General features: G+C 37.3%; 2 protein-coding genes across 13 annotated transcripts in view; one reads left to right on the forward strand and one right to left on the reverse strand.

Annotated features, from left to right (window-relative positions):
• LOC134816903 (solute carrier family 35 member E1 homolog) overlaps positions 1-7,247 on the reverse strand; it is a 28,704-nt gene extending 21,457 nt beyond the window's left edge. Inside the window, exon 1 of the mRNA XM_063825921.1 lies at positions 7,233-7,247. The gene's annotated coding sequence lies outside the window, so the exon portion shown is untranslated. The remainder of the gene's footprint in view (positions 1-7,232) is intronic.
• Positions 2,044-20,599, forward strand: part of LOC134816900 (casein kinase I-like) — a 91,568-nt gene continuing 73,012 nt past the window's right edge. For 6 of the 12 annotated variants that reach the window (XM_063825906.1, XM_063825907.1, XM_063825908.1 and 3 more), the window contains exon 1: positions 2,044-2,072. Coding sequence is in view for 6 of the 12 variants with exons in the window: in XM_063825910.1 (XP_063681980.1) it covers positions 11,776-11,857; positions 12,056-12,178; positions 14,428-14,655; positions 14,916-15,065; positions 15,705-15,875; positions 16,547-16,695; positions 16,967-17,138; positions 17,819-17,871 (1,128 nt within the window). In the remaining 6 variants the exon portion in view is untranslated. Of the gene's footprint in view, positions 2,073-11,760; positions 11,858-12,055; positions 12,179-14,427; positions 14,656-14,915; positions 15,066-15,704; positions 15,876-16,546; positions 16,696-16,966; positions 17,139-17,301; positions 17,335-17,818; positions 18,799-20,599 lie in introns of those variants that run through there. The other 6 variants (XM_063825914.1, XM_063825913.1, XM_063825910.1 and 3 more) reach the window with 6 other exon arrangements.

Raw genomic sequence — 20,599 nt, forward strand, 5'->3', positions numbered from 1 at the left:
TATAGTTTGTTGGTTTCATTATAGAAGTTCTGATCAAATTTATCTATGTTTTCTACAATGTGCTTACCCATGAAGAATGTCTCAAACAACTCTTTTTCTATTTCTTTATTCTCTGTCATGACTGTCCCATCCTCATTAACCAGAGCTTCCACTTGTTGGTCAGTTGGAGGCTTAAAAAGTCTGTTGAAGTCTTTCCAGAATTTGTTTGCTTGAGCTACATTTAGATTTTGGGTCTTGTTCACTATAAACTGCTGACATGCTTGTTTCCTTGTTTCCTCAAAGATTTCTTTTGCTGCTTGAAACCTCTCAAAGGCTTCATCTGTGTTTCTGGTCAGGTAGGTTCCAAGCGCATCCCTTAGTTCTTTTGATTTAGATGACAGCTCTTTTGTCCAATAGGGCTTACTGTGTTTTGTTACCAGCTTTAGTGAGCAGTTTGCTTTTGTAGCTTCATTTATTGTATCTTCAATTAGCTTCCATAAGTTGTCAATACTGTTGTCAAAAGCTAAGGATTCGATTGCTTCTGCAGAAAGTGTCTGTTCTATATCACTAGTCCAGTCGTCCCAGTTCATGGAGGATAGATCCAGTTTCTTTTCCGATTTTTTGGCATCTCTGGGACATCTGGGGTTGATAGTTATTGTCACAGGAACATGACCCCTTACTGGGGCTCCACTGTACAGAATGGCTTTGTCATCAGTGAAAGGAGTGCCCAGATTGTAGTCTAGGTCATTCGATGTAATGAAGAAATCAATGAGGCTGCTACCATTTTTTGATAGAAAGGTCCTAGATGAAGGAGCATGAACACTAAACTTTGACCAGTCTAGACATTCCTCAAGGCACTTACCATATTTGTTATTGACTGAGTCATTCCAGATAATGTGGCGAGCATTAAAGTCCCCCATGGTAATAATTCCTGAGCACTGGTGTTTCTTGGCAAGATTATAGGCTTTGTCAAGCATTCCATTAAATTCCTTCACACCGGATAGATAGTCCAGTTTCAGATAGACATTACCAATTATGTACCGTTTTCCACTCCAACACAGCATACCCCAAACAGTATCAATGTTCTTTGAACACTTAGAGATGTCACAGAATTGGGTGAACATTGCATCATTTCGAACCATAACAGCACAGCCTTTGTTGGTCTGGTTGTTGGTGTCCTCGTAAGTTTTCATGTTGTCCAGTTTCTTGTATTCCTGATTTCTGCCAGTTTCTTGGATTGAGAGGAGAATAATATCATTATCAAACACATATTTGTTTAGCATCATGTGGCTTCGCTGGGAGAGCCCACAGATGTTGATAGTACATATTTTTCCTAGGATATTATTTTTACTTCTACCCATATCTAAACAGGAACTAGTGCTAGTCATATTGACGATCTACTGAGAATTGAGCCAATTTATTCTTGTATACTTCACAATCATAGGAGCCAGCTTTGTGATCTTTGTTGCAGTGTGCACATTTGAATCCTGTGGTTATGTCACATGAAAGACTCTCATGATTTCCTGCACATTTCCCACACTTAGCAGATTTGTTGCAGTACCTGTGAACATGGCCCCAGCCCTGACACTTATTGCACTTTATTACTCTTGATTTTCGTTTGTATTCCTCAACAATGTATCTCTGGTTGCAGAACTTTATCTTTTCATCCATTACTTTGAGCAGGCTGTTTCTAGATTTGAATTCAACTTTAATCAGTCCCATGAATGAATTGTCACCTTTGCGCTTGAGGAACTCGCAGCCCTCTATATCCTCTGAGTAATTATTCATGATATCATCTTTCATCTGATCTTCAGATAGGTCATCGTAAACGTGTTTGACTATTCCAGTGGTGTTGTCAGCTCCCGGAATTTTCATGCCCTTATTTCCTCCAAAGAATTCAGTAGACCAGCTATCATGAACAGCCTTGGCAGTGGTCTCATCCTCAAACTCAAAGGTTATAGAACCAGATGCTGTTAGGCGACAGTGTTTAATGACTAAGCCTTTGTGGTGTTTGTTGAACTCTTTCCTGATATCACGACTGGTGCGGATGTTAGTTTTAATACTTTCAACACTACTATATAACAAATAATTTGAGTTCAGGGATGGCAAGTAACAATGTACCCGAGAGGGTGTCGATACGAAAAAAACGTGGAGTCAAGACGAGTCCCCCTAAGGATTCATCTTCTGATAATGTCCCAGTGCCAGAGGAAAAATACTGCCAATGTGATGTTTACATGTCAGAAGAACTATCAGTTGAATGTGAAGCTTGCCAATTATTTTGGCACCTGAGTTGTGTTGGTTTATCTGGCCTTAAAAACGAGATGTTACTGAATCTAACAAACTGGAAGTGCCCATACTGTTTTGTGGCGCCTCATACCTCAGCTGACACTAAGGAAAACGGGGCTGTCAGGGCTATTATTAAAGAGGAACTCCAACATTTGACCCCAGCCCTGACTAACTCTATTAAGGAAGCTATTAAAGGAAGCACAGATAAAACTGTCAACAAAGCTGTGCAACTTTACTCAGACATTACAGCAAAATCTCAGAGGACAGTAATAGAAGATCTGAGCAACTCTCAGTCATCAGAAAATGTTATTGCTAAAGTGCAGTCCAAGATGCACACTGATGCATTTGAAAGGAACAGAAGGAAACATAACTTATGTGTTCTGAAGGTTCCTGAGAGTAAGGAGAAGAACCCTAAGCAGCGTCAGAAAGATGATGTCTCTTTCTGCGTAGAAACACTCAAGATGAAGAAAGACGACATTGTTAGCTGCCATCGTGCTGGAAAAGTTGATCCAAACAACCATGACTACTGTCGACCTCTCATCATACAGACAGTCGACGAAGAGTCAGTAAATTTTTACTCTGACTTTGGTAAAGGCTGGAAGGAATCGTCCTACTGGATCAATCAAGACCAGTGTAGATCAGACCGCGAGATCCATTTTTTAGCCAGAAAGGAGAGGAAGAAGAGACAGTTGGAAGCAGAGAAGGAAAGGTTGGAAAAGACGAAAGGAGAATCAGTAAAGGCTTAAATATATTTTACACCAATGCTAATGGACTTTTTAATAAAATTGATGAACTTAAATGTATTTTATCAGTATATAAATCTATTGATGTGATTTGCATAACAGAAACTCATTTTAGTTGTGACATATTAGATGCTGAAATTTTTATTGAAGGTTTTACTATGTTTAGAAAGGATAGAGATTTTAAGATTGACAATTCAACCAATATTATAAGTGGGGGTGGTGGTTCTATCATTTATATCAAAAACAGTTGTAATGCTTCTTTAGTAAGCTCTTTTTTAAGTGCACCAGACTCTTTAGCTGTTAGTATTAACACATCTGGTGGATTGATTACTATTTGTTGTATTTATAGATCAACTTCTTTAAATTTAGGACAGAACAATACATTACTATCTTGTATCAAGGGTATATGTAGTGAAAAGAACAATTCTGAAGCAATCCTTATAGGAGATTTTAATTTACCTACTGTATCATGGGTAAATGGAAGTGTAAATAATAATATTTTTAGTAGAAATCAATTTTTAACTATTCAACAGAAGTATATGGATATTTTTAATGACAGTGGTTTAACATGGTACTTTACCAACGAAACAACCAGAAGACGGCTTGTGAAAGATACTCTCCAGGAGAGCCTCCTTGATCAGGTCTTGTATACAAATGATGCTCTTGTCAACGGTTGTAAGATTGTTTCACCGCTTGGTAAGAGTGATCACGTTGGGATACTTGTCGAACTGGTTGTTTCGCCAAATACTGATAAGAGTCCTAAAGAGAAAACTGTAAAACCTATCTGGGGTAAGATTTCGTCTGATGAATTATTGAAGTTTAGTATGAATAACATTGACTGGGATTATAGTTCTACAAATTATAATGTTCAAGAAATGTGGACTGAACTACATGGTAAACTAGAGGCTGTTGCCGCTGCTGTCCCAGCTGCTTCTGTTTATCTCGACAACAGGCCTGTCAAGTTGCCATGGAGTACAACTTCACTTAAGAGAATGAGGAAGAATAAGGACAAAGCATGGGCTGAGTTTGATAGAAATCCATCTGTAATCAATTTTAGTTATGCTAATAGCAAGCAACATATTTTTGAAGTGGCTGAAGTTAAAGCTAAAGTTAACTATGAAAAGAAGATTACATCTAATTTAAAGCAGAATAGTAAGTCTTTTTACTCATATTTACGTAACAAAAGACAAGTAAAATCAAGTGTGGTTTCCTTGGATAGAGGAGATGGTACACGCACAGATAGTTCTGCTGAGTCTGCTGAAGTACTTGCAAGTGCCTTCAGCTCAGTGTTTGTGTGTGAGCCACCTGGCCCTCTTCCTAAAAATGACACTTTGGATTATGATAAAGATGTTATTAGTGATTTGCAAGTTAGCAGTGCTGATATTAAGAAGCAACTTTTAAAGCTTAATATTTTTAAGAGTTCAGGTCCGGATGGTGTTCATCCAAAGTTATTAAAATCGTTAGCTTATGATAACAACTTTGTAGAAGCAGTCACTAAATTATTTAAAATGTGTTCAGAAACGGGATCTCTTCCTGAAGTGTGGAAGTCAGCATCCGTTGTAGCATTGTTTAAAAAGGGTGTTAAATCAGATCCCTTAAACTATAGACCAGTTTCCTTAACTTGTATTTTGTGCAAAGTGTACGAAAAGTTGGTGAGGGCACATTTATTGGATTTTTTAGAAGAACGAATATCAAAGCATCAGCATGGATTTGTTAAGGGCAAATCTTGCTTATCTAATCTTTTAGAGACATTTGATAATATTCTTGATATTTTAGATGAAGGTGATCCTGTTGATCTACTGTATTTTGATTTTAGTAAGGCCTTTGACACTGTCCCCCACTTTAGACTTTTATCTAAATTGGAGGGGTTTGGGGTCAAAGGAAAAGTTTTAGATGTTATTAAAGATTTTCTTACAGACAGAACCATGAGGGTTTGTGTAGAAGGACAATGGTCTGAGGTGAAACACGTGTTATCTGGTGTTCCCCAGGGGTCAGTATTGGGTCCTCTGCTATTTATTCTTTATATTAATGATTTACCTGATATAGTCAAGAATAAGATTAAATTATTTGCAGATGACCTCAAGTTGATTGGTAATGCAGCTAACCACAGCAGTGTTGCTGAAGATATTGTAGAACTGGAAGTCTGGGAGAGTATTTGGCTTTTGAAGTTTAATCCTGCTAAATGTAAAGTTGTTCATATTAACCTTAATAGCAACCCTAACTTAAATTATTTAGTAAATGGCGTAGAACTTGAAGTATCTGATCAGGAAAAAGATTTGGGGGTTATTACCCATAGTTCCCTGCTTTGGAATGAACAGATAAAAGCATGTATTTCCAAGGCAAATCGTATGATTTGCTGGATTGTAAGGAATTTGATAATTAGAGAAAAATGTGTAATGATAGCCATCTATAAAGCTTTGATAAGACCTCATCTAGAGTATTGTGTCCAATTGTGGAATCCAGTTGCGGCTCATGGAAGTTGGGGGACTGTTTTGGAGCTGGAGAGCGTCCAGAGGCGGTTTACCCGTCTGATTGATGAGGTGGGTACTCTTCCTTACAGCCGTAGACTGGAAATCCTTAATTTGACAACGCTGGCAGAGCGGCGAATACGTGGGGACCTTATTGAAGCTTTTAAGGTTATTAATGGCTTGACTGATTATGGTTCAGACTTGTTCAGACCAAGCAGATCAGGTCTTAATCTGGTTTCATCCAATAGATGTAGTAAGAGTGTGACAAAGGTCAAGAATCTTCAGTGTTCTTTTCTTCCAGAGCGGGTTGTTCCTTATTGGAACAAACTCCCTTCGGAGGTGAAGAACTGCTTGACAGTTTTGAGTTTTAAAATTGGATTGGAAAGTTTTAAAAAGAATATGATTTCTAAATGTATTGTAAATGACTTTCATTTTTGGAATGTTTCGAAAGAAGTTTTAACAAGAATTGAAGGTACCAGTTATATCAGTAATAAGGAAAAACACAATGATTATCTGTGGTTCCATCCTTATGTAGCAAAGAAACGTTTTATAAATCTTTACTCCACTGGGAAGTATGAATAAATTAAATTTTGTAATGTTGTTTTTATTCATGATTAATATTTGATAAATTATTACCTTTAAATTTGATGGAGAAATAGCTATTTTTCCATGTAGTGTGATGATACTTTGTAGACATTAGTGATGATGTTATGTCATAATTTTTACTTTACTTTTTACTTTACTTTAGTGTCACCTGGTCTGACTGCCACTCTTATCCGTTTAAGCTTATCTGCATTCTGGCTATCCCTAGTAGATTTAGTCATTGTGTGGAGACTCTCAACCAAGTTTGTAGGAAGCAAAGCACTTCGATGGTGATTCGCATTACTTGCTTTACTGGTCACTCCACTATAGGATGGTTTACTGGCAATACTAACAAGGTCCTCTACCTGATCTGACATGAGATTAATTGTATTTGCCGTCTTGGTAACCTTCTTTTCAATTCGCCTTAGCTTGAGGGCAGCACTGCCATATACTCTATTGCAGGGTGGACATAGAACCTTGACATAGCCAGGGGACTTGGTAATAAAATCAAATTCTGGTTTAGTAAGGGGTCTGCTAGAGCATTGGTTGTGAAAATACATGTTACAACCATCACATTCAATTCCCGATCCACTGGAATCACTTTTGTCTGTGACTTCCCCAGCACATACTTGGCATGGATATAACTTTGCCAGACTTGTTTTTTGGAAACAGCCCTTCAAAACTGTCATCTTTTGTTTTAAAATCCACAAAATCACCATTTTTGAATATCACCTGTATGTCAGATTCATTGTATTCACTTAGCCCGTTGTTGTAAATTACGCTGGACTTCAATAGTTCGATCCGGCCGTCCAAGTCGTAGTCCTGTGGGGCAATCAGCTGAAGTTTACGGTGTATCTTGTCAATCTGGGGGGTTGAGACATTAGTCAAGGAAATAATAGTTTCGCCTGGCATAGTACCAAAGAGGATGAAGATACCAAAACCAAATCCAAGCTAATTAGATAGTAGTAAGGAGGTTGGGCCAAAGACTGGATCAAAATCGAAAAAGTTTGAACCAACCGGAGAGGTTCCGACTTATGGGTCGGACTCCCTTTGTATATTTGGGAAGACGAGAAGAAGGAGATCTTCAGTTTCAGGTATTGAGGCGTTATCTGGTCTGAGTTTTCATATTGTCTTATCTACGGTCCCACTACTTGTTTGCGTACATGTCACATACCTCAAATTATTTGTTATATAGTAGTGTTGAAAGTATTAAATTGCTAAGGATTGGGTTAGGGTTAGGGTTGGGATCAAATTAGAGGGTTAGGATTTCGAATAGTCGTTCAGGACCAGCTAGAGAACAAGTTGAAAAAGTCACGTGACAGTCGAGTGTAGAGTGATTAATCTTGTATCACGTTGCGACCCCCACGGTCGTTTCACTGTAGCGTCTTCGACGCTACAGGGGGAGCCGCGCACTTCGTGCGCGGCGGGTCATACAACGTATGACAAGATTAATCATCATCCCAGTAAAACCGGATGCAAGTTTACGTTTATACTTTCCATGACTTCCAAATGATTAAATTTGAATCATAGCGTCAATAATTGCACTACATTGAACTTAACAGGTGATACTTTTGACCATTGTTAATGATCTGGCCCGGCGCGCGCTACTTCGTAGCACTTGCCATCGAGAAGAAAGCGGCGCGCGCTACTTCGAAGAAATTTAGACGAGTAACATCCGTCAAGTGATACTTGTAAAATATTTGTTCCGTCGACGAGTCCAACTCGGCGCGCGTCCTGGTAGGTTATAAACCTACAACATTAAACGAATATCGATTGTGTGTGCAGTGTGGTGTTCTTAATATTCAATTAGTACATTTTCAATTTTGTACTCACAAATGTACCTCAACCATCAACTGAAATTGAATAGTCTTTGATGATTTACACATTTTATAATAATGATTTACACATTTACATTGACGGATGTTACTCGTCTAAATTTCTTCGAAGTCGCGCGCGCCGCTTTCTTCTCTCACCCAAGCAGCTCCATTAGAACTTCTTCTGCCCGATGGCACGTGCTACGAAGTTGCGCGAGCGCGCGCCGGTCCAGACCATTAACAATGATCAACATTTACATCATCATTTGTAGCGTGCGATACGTTACTGTGCTGCGCTGCGCACATAATGAAGTTACTGGGCCGCGCTCAGCCTGTCATTCCGCCTAATCTTTATGTTTAAGAACATAATAGCCTGAGGTCCCCAGGTAAATAATGAAGCTTCTCTTTCGATCGGCAAAATGCGCTACTGTGCCTCGCCGAGCTGCGATGAATTGACATCGTCAATTAAAAAGTTATAGTGCTTTATCCAGAGTCCTTGCCGTTGCAGTAGCGCGCGCCCGCCGACCCGGCGGGCAAAACGTATATTTATAAATCCTCAGTAACACTTTTATTACCTGGAGACCCCAGGCTATTATGTTCGTAAACATAAAGATTTGGCGGAATGACAGGCTGAGCGCCCAGTAACACTTTTACTGTCAGCAAATTTTGTTTCAAAAATTTAATTTAAAATTATCAGCAAATAATTTAACTTTATTTAAACAAAGTCAAGAAGATCGGGAAAATCTAAAATATTGTCAAAAGTCTGAAGCAAATTCAACAAACAGGATTTCCCTAACAAATCCATTCTGGTAGTCAAATATTATTCTCCAAATAATTCACAATGTGTTGTCTCACAAGTTGTTCAAAAATATTACACAAAATACAAGTCAGAGATACAGGCCGATAATTTAAAGGGTATGCCTTTGACCCCTTCTTAAACAATCCGACAACAGATGCTGATTTCCATACTTTTGGCAATTCACCAGTTTTAACACATCCCTTAAATAATTCAGTTAATGCATCAACAATTTAGGGTGAACTCCATCTGGTCCACAACTTTTATAAACATTGAGCTTCAGTAATTCACTTTTCACAATAGGAGAGTTAATTTCAAGGTCAGAAATATTGTATTCCTCACTATCATGCATCAACTCAGGCAATGGTCCATGGGATTCAGTAGCAAACACAGAACTTTATTTACGATTTTGCACAGGAGTTCTTAAACAACCTGCAATATTTCGATCCTGAATTCATTCAGCGACCAAGATTAATGCTTACATTACTATATGGTGTTCTCCATCTATTCAGACTGTTTTTGCTTCCGAAATAAAATCCCTAATTACTCTGAACCTGATACAATGATTATATTCATTGGACCTCAAAAAATAAGCGTTTTACTGCACATATCACGGGTCCGTATATAGCCGATTTTGCAGATTTAAGTTACAGAAAAGCTAGCGGACCTAGCGGCAATATCGGATAGCTAGCGGAAACTAGTGGGTGTGTTAATGAAGCTAGTACTATTCTCCGCTAGTTTGCGCGTGGCGTCCGCTATCCTCCGCTAGCCATCCGCTAGGTATGAATGCTGCATTTTAGTGCATCTCCGTTAGGCGCCCGCTAGCCATCCGCTGGCTTTTCTGTAACTTAAATCAGGCAATACGGACCCGTGATATGATCTCAGTCAGTGAGGTAACAAAGGGCCCCGCTGACCCTGCTGTGCGGGGGGCGCCATCTAAGGGGGCGCAAAATTGTCGTTTGAATGTGGACAATTTAAAAAAACTTAACTGAGGTACTAGCAAAACTGCGCATTTTGCTCTAGAAACACACTTTTTAGAGATTTTACCGGCGTATCCTCTAAAATCACCTAATTTGTTCAATTTTAGGGAGGGGCACCGAAAGGGGAGGGGCGCCAACAGGCAACGTTATTAATGCTTTTCATGCCACTGATCTCAGTTTGACTTATTGAGACATCATTAAGTCATGTACAGCTTTCCATTGTATTGTGTTTTTTTTTTGTGTTTAAAAATTGTGTTTTAACATCTGTTTTAACTAGTTTTAAACTCTATATAGGTATGTCTGCGTTGAGGCTATCAGGTGCTTTAAGGGAAGTTCGGATTGTGCTTTGTCAATACTCTGCAGCAAGTGCCGGTGCTCGTGAATTTGTGTCACAGAATTATGTAGAGCTGAAAACAGAAAATCCAACTACCCCAATTCTGGTTAGAGAATGCAGTGACGTTAAACCCATGCTATATGCCAGGTGAGATTTAGATAGTTGGTACATGCATTGAAATGTGAGCATATATTTAACTTGCATTACTGTGTAATAAATCATTTAAAAGTTCACAGCCTCTTTCTTACCCGCATGGTACCAGAAATTGATTCACTTAAATAATGAAGATGTTGTCTTGCTTAGTAACAGTATAAATATTCAAACAAAGAAAAAATATCTGGTTACATTTTCCAGTTTCAGTTTGAAATTATTGAAAATTATAACTTAATTCTTTAAATCAGGTTTGCCCATGGAAGAGAGAAGAGCGCAGGTATTGATGACCTTGAAAGCAGTGAGATCCTTGAGAAGCTTAAAAGCTTGGACGAATCAAGCTTACAGGAAGCTGGAAACTCGTCTGTGTCATAAGACACTAAAAAGACTTAAAAGGACATTCGTGAGCTGCGAGATAAAACTGAATTAGTGGAACCCTTGTTGGATTTATATCAACTTTAGGGCTTTAATTTCCTTTGTCGTATGTATAATGTTTTAGTTTGACTCTGTGTATCTAAAGTCATTGACTGTGCAACTCATTGGTAAAGTTTATGACAAATTGTCAAACTTAGCGATGCAACCTTGCTAGGCTTAATAAATGAATTATACTCTAGATTAAGTATTGTCATGCAAAGATATGTCCCTCAGTGGATTCGAGATCTGTCATTAAATTGGTTTTTAGCGTGATTGTGGAGTACACATGATAAATAATTTAAGATGTGTTTTCATACTTTCATAGAAATGAATGATCAAACAAATCATATTAAGTTATTGCTCTCTAGATGCTATTAATAAACATTTTCTATTAATATTCAACAATCAACATACTTTGTTGAACAGCCACTCGTTTTACTGCCTTTCTTTAAATAAACTAAGTATCTTCAGCTAACCAGAGAATCATATAAATTTTAAGTTGTTCACTAAGAAACTTGAATACTGAATATTGATTTTGTCCTTGAATTTCTAATCCCATAAACTTCCACATTGATTAATCACAATTAACGGTAAACAGAACAGGAGGAGTTGCTTTCACATATATAACATCGACTGATGAATTTTCGAAATAAGAAACTCATAATTGTCTACATAATCTGATTATTTATCATTTATGAGCTTCAACTAATTGAATGCGGCATTCCATCTAGCCATCTAGGTCATGCAACGAGATAATATCTTGATAAGATTATGAACGATAATTGGGTCAAAATCGTTATTGTTTTATCCCGATGATTTGGTACTGATAACTGTTAAATTAGTCAAACATTCCTCCGATTTAATTATAGAAATTTAAGATTTAATCCTTGGTGAATATGCTTTTTCTCATGAACGCCTACACAATCTAAAACACAAAGCAGAGCTTATTTAAATATATATATATAGACAGAGTTATGACTTATGTTAAGTCTTACTATTGTTATTACTATTATATATCTAGTCTTTTAATCTAAATTCTGGACAAAACTATCATTAGGAGACAGGAACAGCATTCCCCTGATTACAAGACAACCCAAACAAAAGTATGGTAATTCTCAAGGCGTGGGCACATCTATATATATATATACCGAAATCGACGGATGACCGATAATATTCCATCTATTTATCATGATGTTAGTAACTAAAAATATTACAGAAAGGATTATAATATGGCAACTGATCTGAAAGTGGGGAACAAGTACAGACTGGGAAGGAAGCTGGGAAGTGGATCTTTTGGTGACATTCATCAGGGTTAGTAAGGAATGGTAGGATTTAGGATACTATCTAGGATCGAGGATAGTTAAATTAAATGTTCACCTTTATAAACTCATCACTGTATGCTGATACTATTCCAGATAAATATATTTTTCCTTTATTCTGGCTAAACCTATGAAAGTCCCTGTATTTCACAATCATTCACTCCCCACCTTAATCACAAACATTGTCAAGGAACCACACTGGCAACAGATGAGCCAGTAGCTGTGAAGCTGGAGAAGAGAAGAACAAAGCACCCTCAGCTCCACATAGAGGCTAAGTTCCTCAGTATGCTTCACGGAGGAAGTGAGTCCCCAGGTTAAAATGTCAAAAAGCCTGTGCTGTTTTCTGTACTGTACCCTGTGTAAATCAGATATTGAAATGTACTTAGTCTTATTGTACATGATTTACCTGAGATGATGTTTGTGCAAGATGTTATGTATTTTATGGTGTTAATGTTCAACTCATTATGTACATTTGCGACGACACTAATATAATATAATGTGAGTGATTTGACGACGCCACGTTTCACGTTAATCTCTAAAAATAACATCGGATAATGTTTTTGGGCATCTAAGAGTGGGTTAAAGTTATGTAATATGGTATGTGCCGACCACCTTAGAAAATAGGTGGAACTTTCAGTGAAATTTTATTCAGTAAACAGTTGACGGAACAAACTTCGAACAATTTGATCGAGTTAAATTAGCCAATACCTGTAAGACAGTGGTCAGTAATCTGGTGGATTCGTGTAGTGTTATAGAGTCTCATGATTTGATAGTTCTTTCATTCAAATTTCTGATTGTTTCTGAATAGACTCAGTGAAGACAGATTCTAATTGAATTTAATTTCATTACAATCTGTCTTCACTGAGTCTATTCAGAAATTTGAATGAAAGAACAGTGGTCAGTGTAATGGTTTATCAGCTCCATTTGTTTGAAAACATTTATCACGTGACTCCCATCTCCTGGCTGGTCCCAGTGTAATTGGTACTTATTATTATATTATTATAATCATTTTGTCGCATGTCGCGACTTGTTCCTAGTGCAGCATAAGTGTGCATCTTTGCAATCGAATTAAGCAACGATTGGGTTTCATGACAAGGAATGACCTCATCATTTCTATGCTTAATTATTGTTTAGGATGAACTCTGATCCTTGTGAGGAATGAGAATTGTCAATGATTGTAGAATTAGTCGCGTTCTTCACAGCCTATCACTCAGAAATATATGATGTGCAAAATATTTTTTAGATTTACAATTAATAATGTACAATGTACATATTTAAAATATATAAATAATTAGAATTAGATAAGCTGTTAATGATATTAAGTAGATATCCAGCATTTTCGTTCATTTTTACTGACCATGGGACTACCAAAAATAAGTTAACAATGAAGATAAATTACTATATAATGAAACATTGTTTAAACTAACAATTTTGACGCTGTTCATTTTTGCCGAATTTAATGTTATGCCGTATATCTGTATATTTCATGGCTATTTTAAAGTGGCGCTGCATGTCAAATTACATGTAAAAGTTGCATTTTTAATACTCGAAAAGCCAATAATAATGCCAGCTCAATAAAATGTAATGCTCATGATCTAGATGATTTACAATTTGATATATGAAATTGTTTTACAATAGACCTGAATGAGTTCTGCTCGTGATAGTGAATAAGAAATTAGCCTCCGGAATTCAGTAGGCTGCAGCAATTTAATCACGTGTCAGAAGTCAGAAAAAAAATAGAATATTCGAGTGTAAACTTTATAAAAAGGTCCTTAGACAAAAATACCTGAACCTTTTACTTTCATGAGTATTGAGTATGGTAGCACTTTGATAAAAGATTAAAATTCGAAGCCCCCTGGATGGCCATATTATCTTCCAGGTCCATGTTTTTCTGACGCCGAAACAATAATCCATTGGTACGGCCGTACGGGTGTGAGCGATTGTTATGACGGTTTACTTGATTGGCAAGCACCCGTTTGTGTAACATGCTTGCGTACAAAGTAAAAATGCATAAATGTTTTACAAGTGGTTTAATCAATCCAATTTGAAGGAACAGTTTATACGGTAAGACTTAAGCAATATGTTTATTGAATATTTATCCCATAATTTAAAACTCGTATCTTTAGTGTTATCAAATATCAATCACTGAGGAAATTTTAGAAGTGTTATGGAGATGTAGCTCTTGGTTTTTAGTACAATCTATTTTAGTCTTATCAAGTATCTTGAGTCAATATATAAATTTGTCAGATTTGAGCCAATAGGTCAGTGTTTATCACAAACGAACAATCAACATTTTAAAATGTGTAATGGACATCAAAGGTTCACCGTTCAATAGATTACAAAATTATCGAATCAAATTGAGTTAAACTAACTTTAAAGTTAAATAAAAGAATGTATATGTCTCAATGTAGCGTTGTCGAAGTACAGCAGGCGCCTAAGCTATAGTCAAACGTTTTGATAGCATAATGTTCTAGCTGTGTGCTAAATAATAACGACCCAGATACACAATATGCTCATAATTACCTACCAAAAGGCTAATTCCCTAACACAAATCCCTCACAGTTGGCATTCCACAAATCATGTGGACGGGACAGGAGGGAGACTTCAACGTGCTGGTAATGGAGCTGTTAGGACCGTCTCTCGAGGATTTGTTTAATTTCTGTGGGAGAAAGTTCAGTATGAAGACAGTGTTGCTGCTGGCTGATCAGTTGATCAGTAGGATAGAGTACGTTCACTTCAAGGGCTTTATTCACCGGGACGTTAAACCTGATAACTTCTTGATGGGACCAGGTCAGTTTTACTATACCACTTGTATTTGTTGGTTTCATAAATTTTGATAACATATACCCAACATATATCTTATAATGTGTAATGATTGGAAAACACAGCGGCCATCCATGCACAGTTTCTAACCATTATTTATGTTTCGAAATATGTTCGATCATATTTCAAAATATGTCCGGCCAGAAAAACGCGGGGTCACAAAGCGGTTTAAATCATGCTTATCTTGAGACGTTCCTTCATCTTTCTTTAATTTCTAAATATTTCAGGAAAGAAAGGGAATTTGGTTTACGTCATAGACTTTGGATTAGCTAAGAGGTTCAGATGTCCGCGAACCCACCTGCACATTCCTTACAAAGAGCACAAGAATCTCACAGGAACTGCCCGCTACGCCAGTGTTAATACCCATCTTGGAATAGGTAAAATCCGACACTGATCACCAATCTTGGGATCGGTATTTAGCGTGCAGGAATTTAATTTGCGGATTTTCAGTAACTCCATTGTTATGTTGTGATTCGATGTAATTATGCTATTTCAAGACCGACTTTGGTCATATTTTACACATATACATGACTGATGTAAAGATAATTTAGGTCAAGTGCTGTTATAGTTAGAAGATCCATCATACGAGTTTTAAGGCTAGTGTTTGAAGTCAACTGAAACAATCCCATCAATACTTGTTCAAAATATCATTTCGTAAGCAGTCAAAATTCCTCCTTGCTTTGCATACTTGAAATCGTGATTGGCGCATCACTGTCAGCTTGATTTTAATTTTTCTGTACTGTCGAAGTTGTGCGTAGGTGTAAAATTTTGGCAACATCCGCGACTATGCAAAACATCTTCTACAACTAGCAGATTAAGTTCAAGCCGTCATGTAAAACATGAATTTTCACTCCGCAGTATATTCACGCGCACGATCGAACGCACGCACATACCCGGCCCCTGATCTGATCTATGATAACATAAACCTCACTTATATAAGTTATATAAAATTCTCTGCTGTAAATTATAATAACTGTGACACACTCTCAATGTTAGTCGTAATATGCTCATTTCAGAACAAAGCCGAAGAGACGACCTCGAGTCCTTGGGTTACGTTTTGATGTATTTCAATTTGGGATCCCTCCCATGGCAAGGGCTCAGAGCAGTGGACAAGAAACAGAAATACGAGAAAATCTGCGAGAAGAAACTCAGCACTTCAGTCGATATGCTGTGTAAAGGCTACCCGGGTAAGCTATGATAACAATTTTTCCAGTATAATAACAATTTTCTCCAAGACAAATTGCGAAATTTACAGCGTCTCTTTCTTGACAATCCCGGTTTTAAAATAGACGTTATGGTGTCGACTTCCTTAAATGGTGCAAGGGTCGCAAGGCCAGGGACCCAATCTATCGGTATTTGCGTCATTCGCGATTTAATATCTGTAGCCGTCTACAGGGACCACCAAAGTTCAGCTTGAACTAATTATGGTGCTCAAAAGTCGTACCAAGCCTTATCTTAGTAAGCCCTTTCCAGAGGATCAGAAATCAGAATGCTTAGCTTTAATTGTATCTTTTTAATCGTGTTTGAGTATGCAAATTGCAATATCCTTATTCGTTTTCCATTCCCAGCCAAGTTTTGAAAGATGGTGATTTAAAACTGATTTTACTCCCATAAACGTGAATTGCATTAGAAATATTGCTTGTTCAAAAACATCCACCTTACCAATTGCATTATAATGAATGTACTTTTTGTGTGTACTTTTTTTCTTTTTTAAATATTTGGATTTGCTGGAGTGTTTAGTCGTCTTCCCGACATTTGATTGGTAATATGACTCAGGATAAGTTAAGTTTAAGTTCAGTATTTCAATTTTGTGCTTTGTTGAGTAAGAAAAAGATTCCGAACATCAAAACTAATTCAGCTGAGTTTGCGACGTATCTGAACTACTGCAGATCACTCCGATTTGAGGACAAACCTGACTACTCATACCTCAGACAGCTCTTCAGATCCCACTTCTTGAAACAAGGATACAGCTACGACTTCATCTTCGACTGGAACCTGCTCAAACACGTGAGTAGAAAGTGGTGCACCAACGTGATGTCGTGTTAGTTTTGCGTTAAACTACACACTCTACATAGTTGTGACGTATCATGAAGAAACTTTAAAAGTGGTCACGTTTGGCGGCGTGATTGACGATTTCTTACTTTTATTAATAAGTGGGAACGCCACGGCTGATTTTGGATTCGATACTAGGTAATAGGCTGTTTGCAACTGTTGGACATCCTTTTTTATTAGATGTTACTTATCGTATGCTTCTTATACTAAACTCGTTTCTTTTTAGGGCAGAAACAACGAGCCGAGCGAGGAACGAGATGAGATGATCCGGAATACGGTAACAGCTAACGGACCCCGGCGTATAAACTCCAGACTCAAAACGGCTGGTGAGTCCCAGGCTGACAAGGTCCTGCTAAGTGGGGCCTTCTTGAGACGTTCCAATACGGCCGAGAACAATCGTAAGTAGAATCATAAGCTACAAACATTAGTCTTACCAAAAGTATCATAGAGCATCTCATATTCGTATTATCTTCAAAGCTGTATATGATTCGTGTCATTATCATGGATACATGTGTAAACAATTGATAAAATGTACTCCATGGAAACTTTTCTTCTGTTCAGTTACCTGAAATATAAGAATATCTCACCAGCCTGGTACGTCTTTTGGTGACCTTACTAAACATCTTCTCTGATGGAATGCACGATTTATTCAACCTGACCTGTGAACTATTTTGATCTAAACATTCCTCTCAGATTTTAAAGCATTCGTTTATTTGGAATGTTCTTCTAAATTACAATAAAAAGTTCACTGATATTTAGATTTATTGAATGATTAATTACGGTTAAATTTTGGTTAAAATTATTGAATATTTGCGATTAATAAGAAATAAGAATGTATTGACAGATTTAATAGTCTTAGATAGGTTCTTCATTTTGGAATGGGATGGAATTGTTTTAGGTTTTCCCCATAACTTTATAAGTAATAGATTCATAGATTGTGTATTGCAACAAAATATGAATGTTTGTCAGTCTTTCTGCATACGTTTTGACTGGCTGTAAAATGTAATGTTTTTGTTTTTAAAACTGCAGCTGAGTTTCCAGCTAAAGTTTGCCTCACTGTCACTATAACCCTTTTCAGGCACGACTGGGGACCCTTTGAGCCGGAGTAGATCTCACTTTCTGAACAAATGAGCACTGAAAACCACGTGCAAAGCTAACAGGGAATGCGTGTGTGTGTGCACGTGCTGACGTGCACACTGGACTCGTTTGTACAGCTGTATAAAGATATTTTCAGAAGGGAAGGGAACCACAAGTGCACAGCTTTTTATTCAGAACTTTATAGAAGAGTAGTTGTAGTGGTAGTTTTATTATTGATTGATTTGAATGAGCCCAAAATTGAACGACATAAACAATTTTCTCGAATGCTTAATTATCATCAAACCTCACTTAACGGTTGGCCACTTTTTTTGCGTTCCTGAAAGTAGATCGTGCTCTAAAAGTTGTTGGTATGTCAGTACACTATGGGACAAGTAAACTCAAGTTCAGTGTGGTGGAAGATTAGTTTAATCTCAAACTTTAAAATATTTTCTCATAGCTCAGAATGAGCGAGATCATTAGGATGCAAAGGGCTCCATTGAAAAACCGCACGTTCATAATTATAACTGAATTTAAACCGCAATGTCGACTGCACAGTCGACTGCACAGCTTCAGCCTACACACATACCGCAGGGGAACAACAGCTCGCGTTTCGAATACTGCTGCGTTTAATTTGGGTAAAAATTATCTTTCTGAACTTCTTTTCCGTTAAGTATGAGTAAGAAATAAGAATGGGTCAGTGACCAGTGTGCAAATCGGTCGAAGGAATGGTTCCGAGAACTGAAAGATAATAAATTGGCCTTTTTGCAATTAGCGAACGATGAGTTGTGCTTGTTTAAGCTTGGAAGTTGCTTTATTGAAAGAACATTTATAGAACTGAGTCTGACTTGTAGATCTGATCAAATTTAAGTATTGCAGCAACATTTCTCTCTTAAAATCATCGAGATTCAATTTGTGATTTGAACTGAAGGCAAAAAAGATAAAATTGAAATACTTTGTTAAGAAAAAGAGAAGGTTTGTCACTTTGATATGCATGAGTTATTACAATTTATGTTAGTTTTCGAAATTGTTGAACAACAAATTTTCTAAATGGTTAAAAATGAACAAGATCCTCCATGTATTTTGATTTACATTTTATTTTATAAAATTTAAAAATGAACATCGTTTTGTTACTTACTGAAATATATAAGCATGTGACTTATTTTACAGAACTAATTTTTAGTACTTTTGAACTAACTTTTATAAATATTATAGCGAAAACGCATTTGTATCTGTAAAATATATGTTAAACAGATACCCTGATATTAAATTACACATGGGTATAACCTTCTTGAGACACAAAAGGACTGTTCCGGGCAGCCCTGAGAGCAGGACGGAAATGGTTGACTGTGTCATCTGATAGTGTAACTGTAACTGATAGTGTAACTGTAACTGAATTTTAGTTATACTTTTGGTGAGTCTGAGATAAGAAAATCGTTTTACTTTGTAGCTAAGGAATCTCAAAAAAATAAAACAAATCAACTCGGTTCATACTTCTTTACATGGATATTTTATGTGACCAATAAACTTCTTCACACATGGCATGCCTCGTCAAGGAGATAACGGTATTCCTAGATGTTGTCGAACTTTCTTAAACGTATCAGTTTTACTGGGTCGCGCTCTGAAGCGCGACCCAGTAAAACTGATTACGTAATCAAAATTTTCTTTTTTACCCACTAGAATAATAACAATTTGAAAATATTTTAATTCAAATTCCACTCAATTTCACTCTGATAGTGATAAAATTTAGAAATTTATCGAATATCCGGCTATAATAGTAGTTTAGAAGGTGCTTGGCCGGATATCATAACAATGATTTCGGCTCATCATGATAGCATTAGGGTAGCATGAAACGTAGAGAAAAGTGTTTTCTAGGGAAAAAAGTCAAGGGAAGGGGGTCAGGCTATGATTACGTAATATTGCTGTCAGGAGGGGGGGGGGGGGGGTTGGATCTTGATTACGTGTTACGGTTGATTACGGAGGGGGGGAGGGGGGTAAAAATCGCTCAAATATTGATTACGTAATATGTGAACGACCCCTAAGGGGCCATCTACTTAGGACGTCCGGCAAATAGGGAGGGGCCGGATGGTTTTGAATTTCGGACAGGGGGAGGGGTGGTTTCTAAAAACCCGGTCGTCCGGAAATTTTGGCAGAATTAACGAAAAATTCTCATTAATTTCAACTCTTTGATACTAATTACTCAATCACAATGAATTTGAGTTGGTTTTATTTGTACTCTTAAAACTAGCTGGAAATCCGGACGTCCGGGGGAGGGGGTGGTTTTGAAAATTCGGACACACCCGGTTAGACTTAGGGGGACTGGGGAGGGGTGGTTTGAAAATCTGCGATTTTGTCGGACGTCATAAGTAGATGGCCCCAAACTCCAAAGTCTGTAAGTCTAAGTTTTAATATTGAGTTTGCGGCAGTTAAACGGTCACATACCAAAAAAATAGTTTCAAAATAGAAACAATAAACTGAAATTCCACTCTTTGTAAAAACAAAGGGCCCTTTTCTCTTTACTTTATCAAAGAGACTTTAATTTCATTGTTTGATCTGAGACTCATTGTGCATTGGAACCTTGCCGGCACAATACCTGAATACCTCAAATCCCTGGTCTACACTGGAAGTACTGGACTGTTGGATCATTATTAATTGTTCAGGGCGACATTATCATCAATTTGTTCTTCTCTTTCTTTCAGTATTCTCTTTAGCTTTAAGAAGTCATAGAGTTTTAATATCTTCTTTAGGGGTCGTTCACATATTACGTTATCATATTTTGGAACGT

Source organism: Bolinopsis microptera, chromosome 6 (genome assembly GCF_026151205.1).
Source record: "Bolinopsis microptera isolate Bmic1 chromosome 6, MBARI_Bmic_1.0, whole genome shotgun sequence".
Taxonomy (NCBI): Eukaryota; Metazoa; Ctenophora; class Tentaculata; order Lobata; family Bolinopsidae; genus Bolinopsis; species Bolinopsis microptera.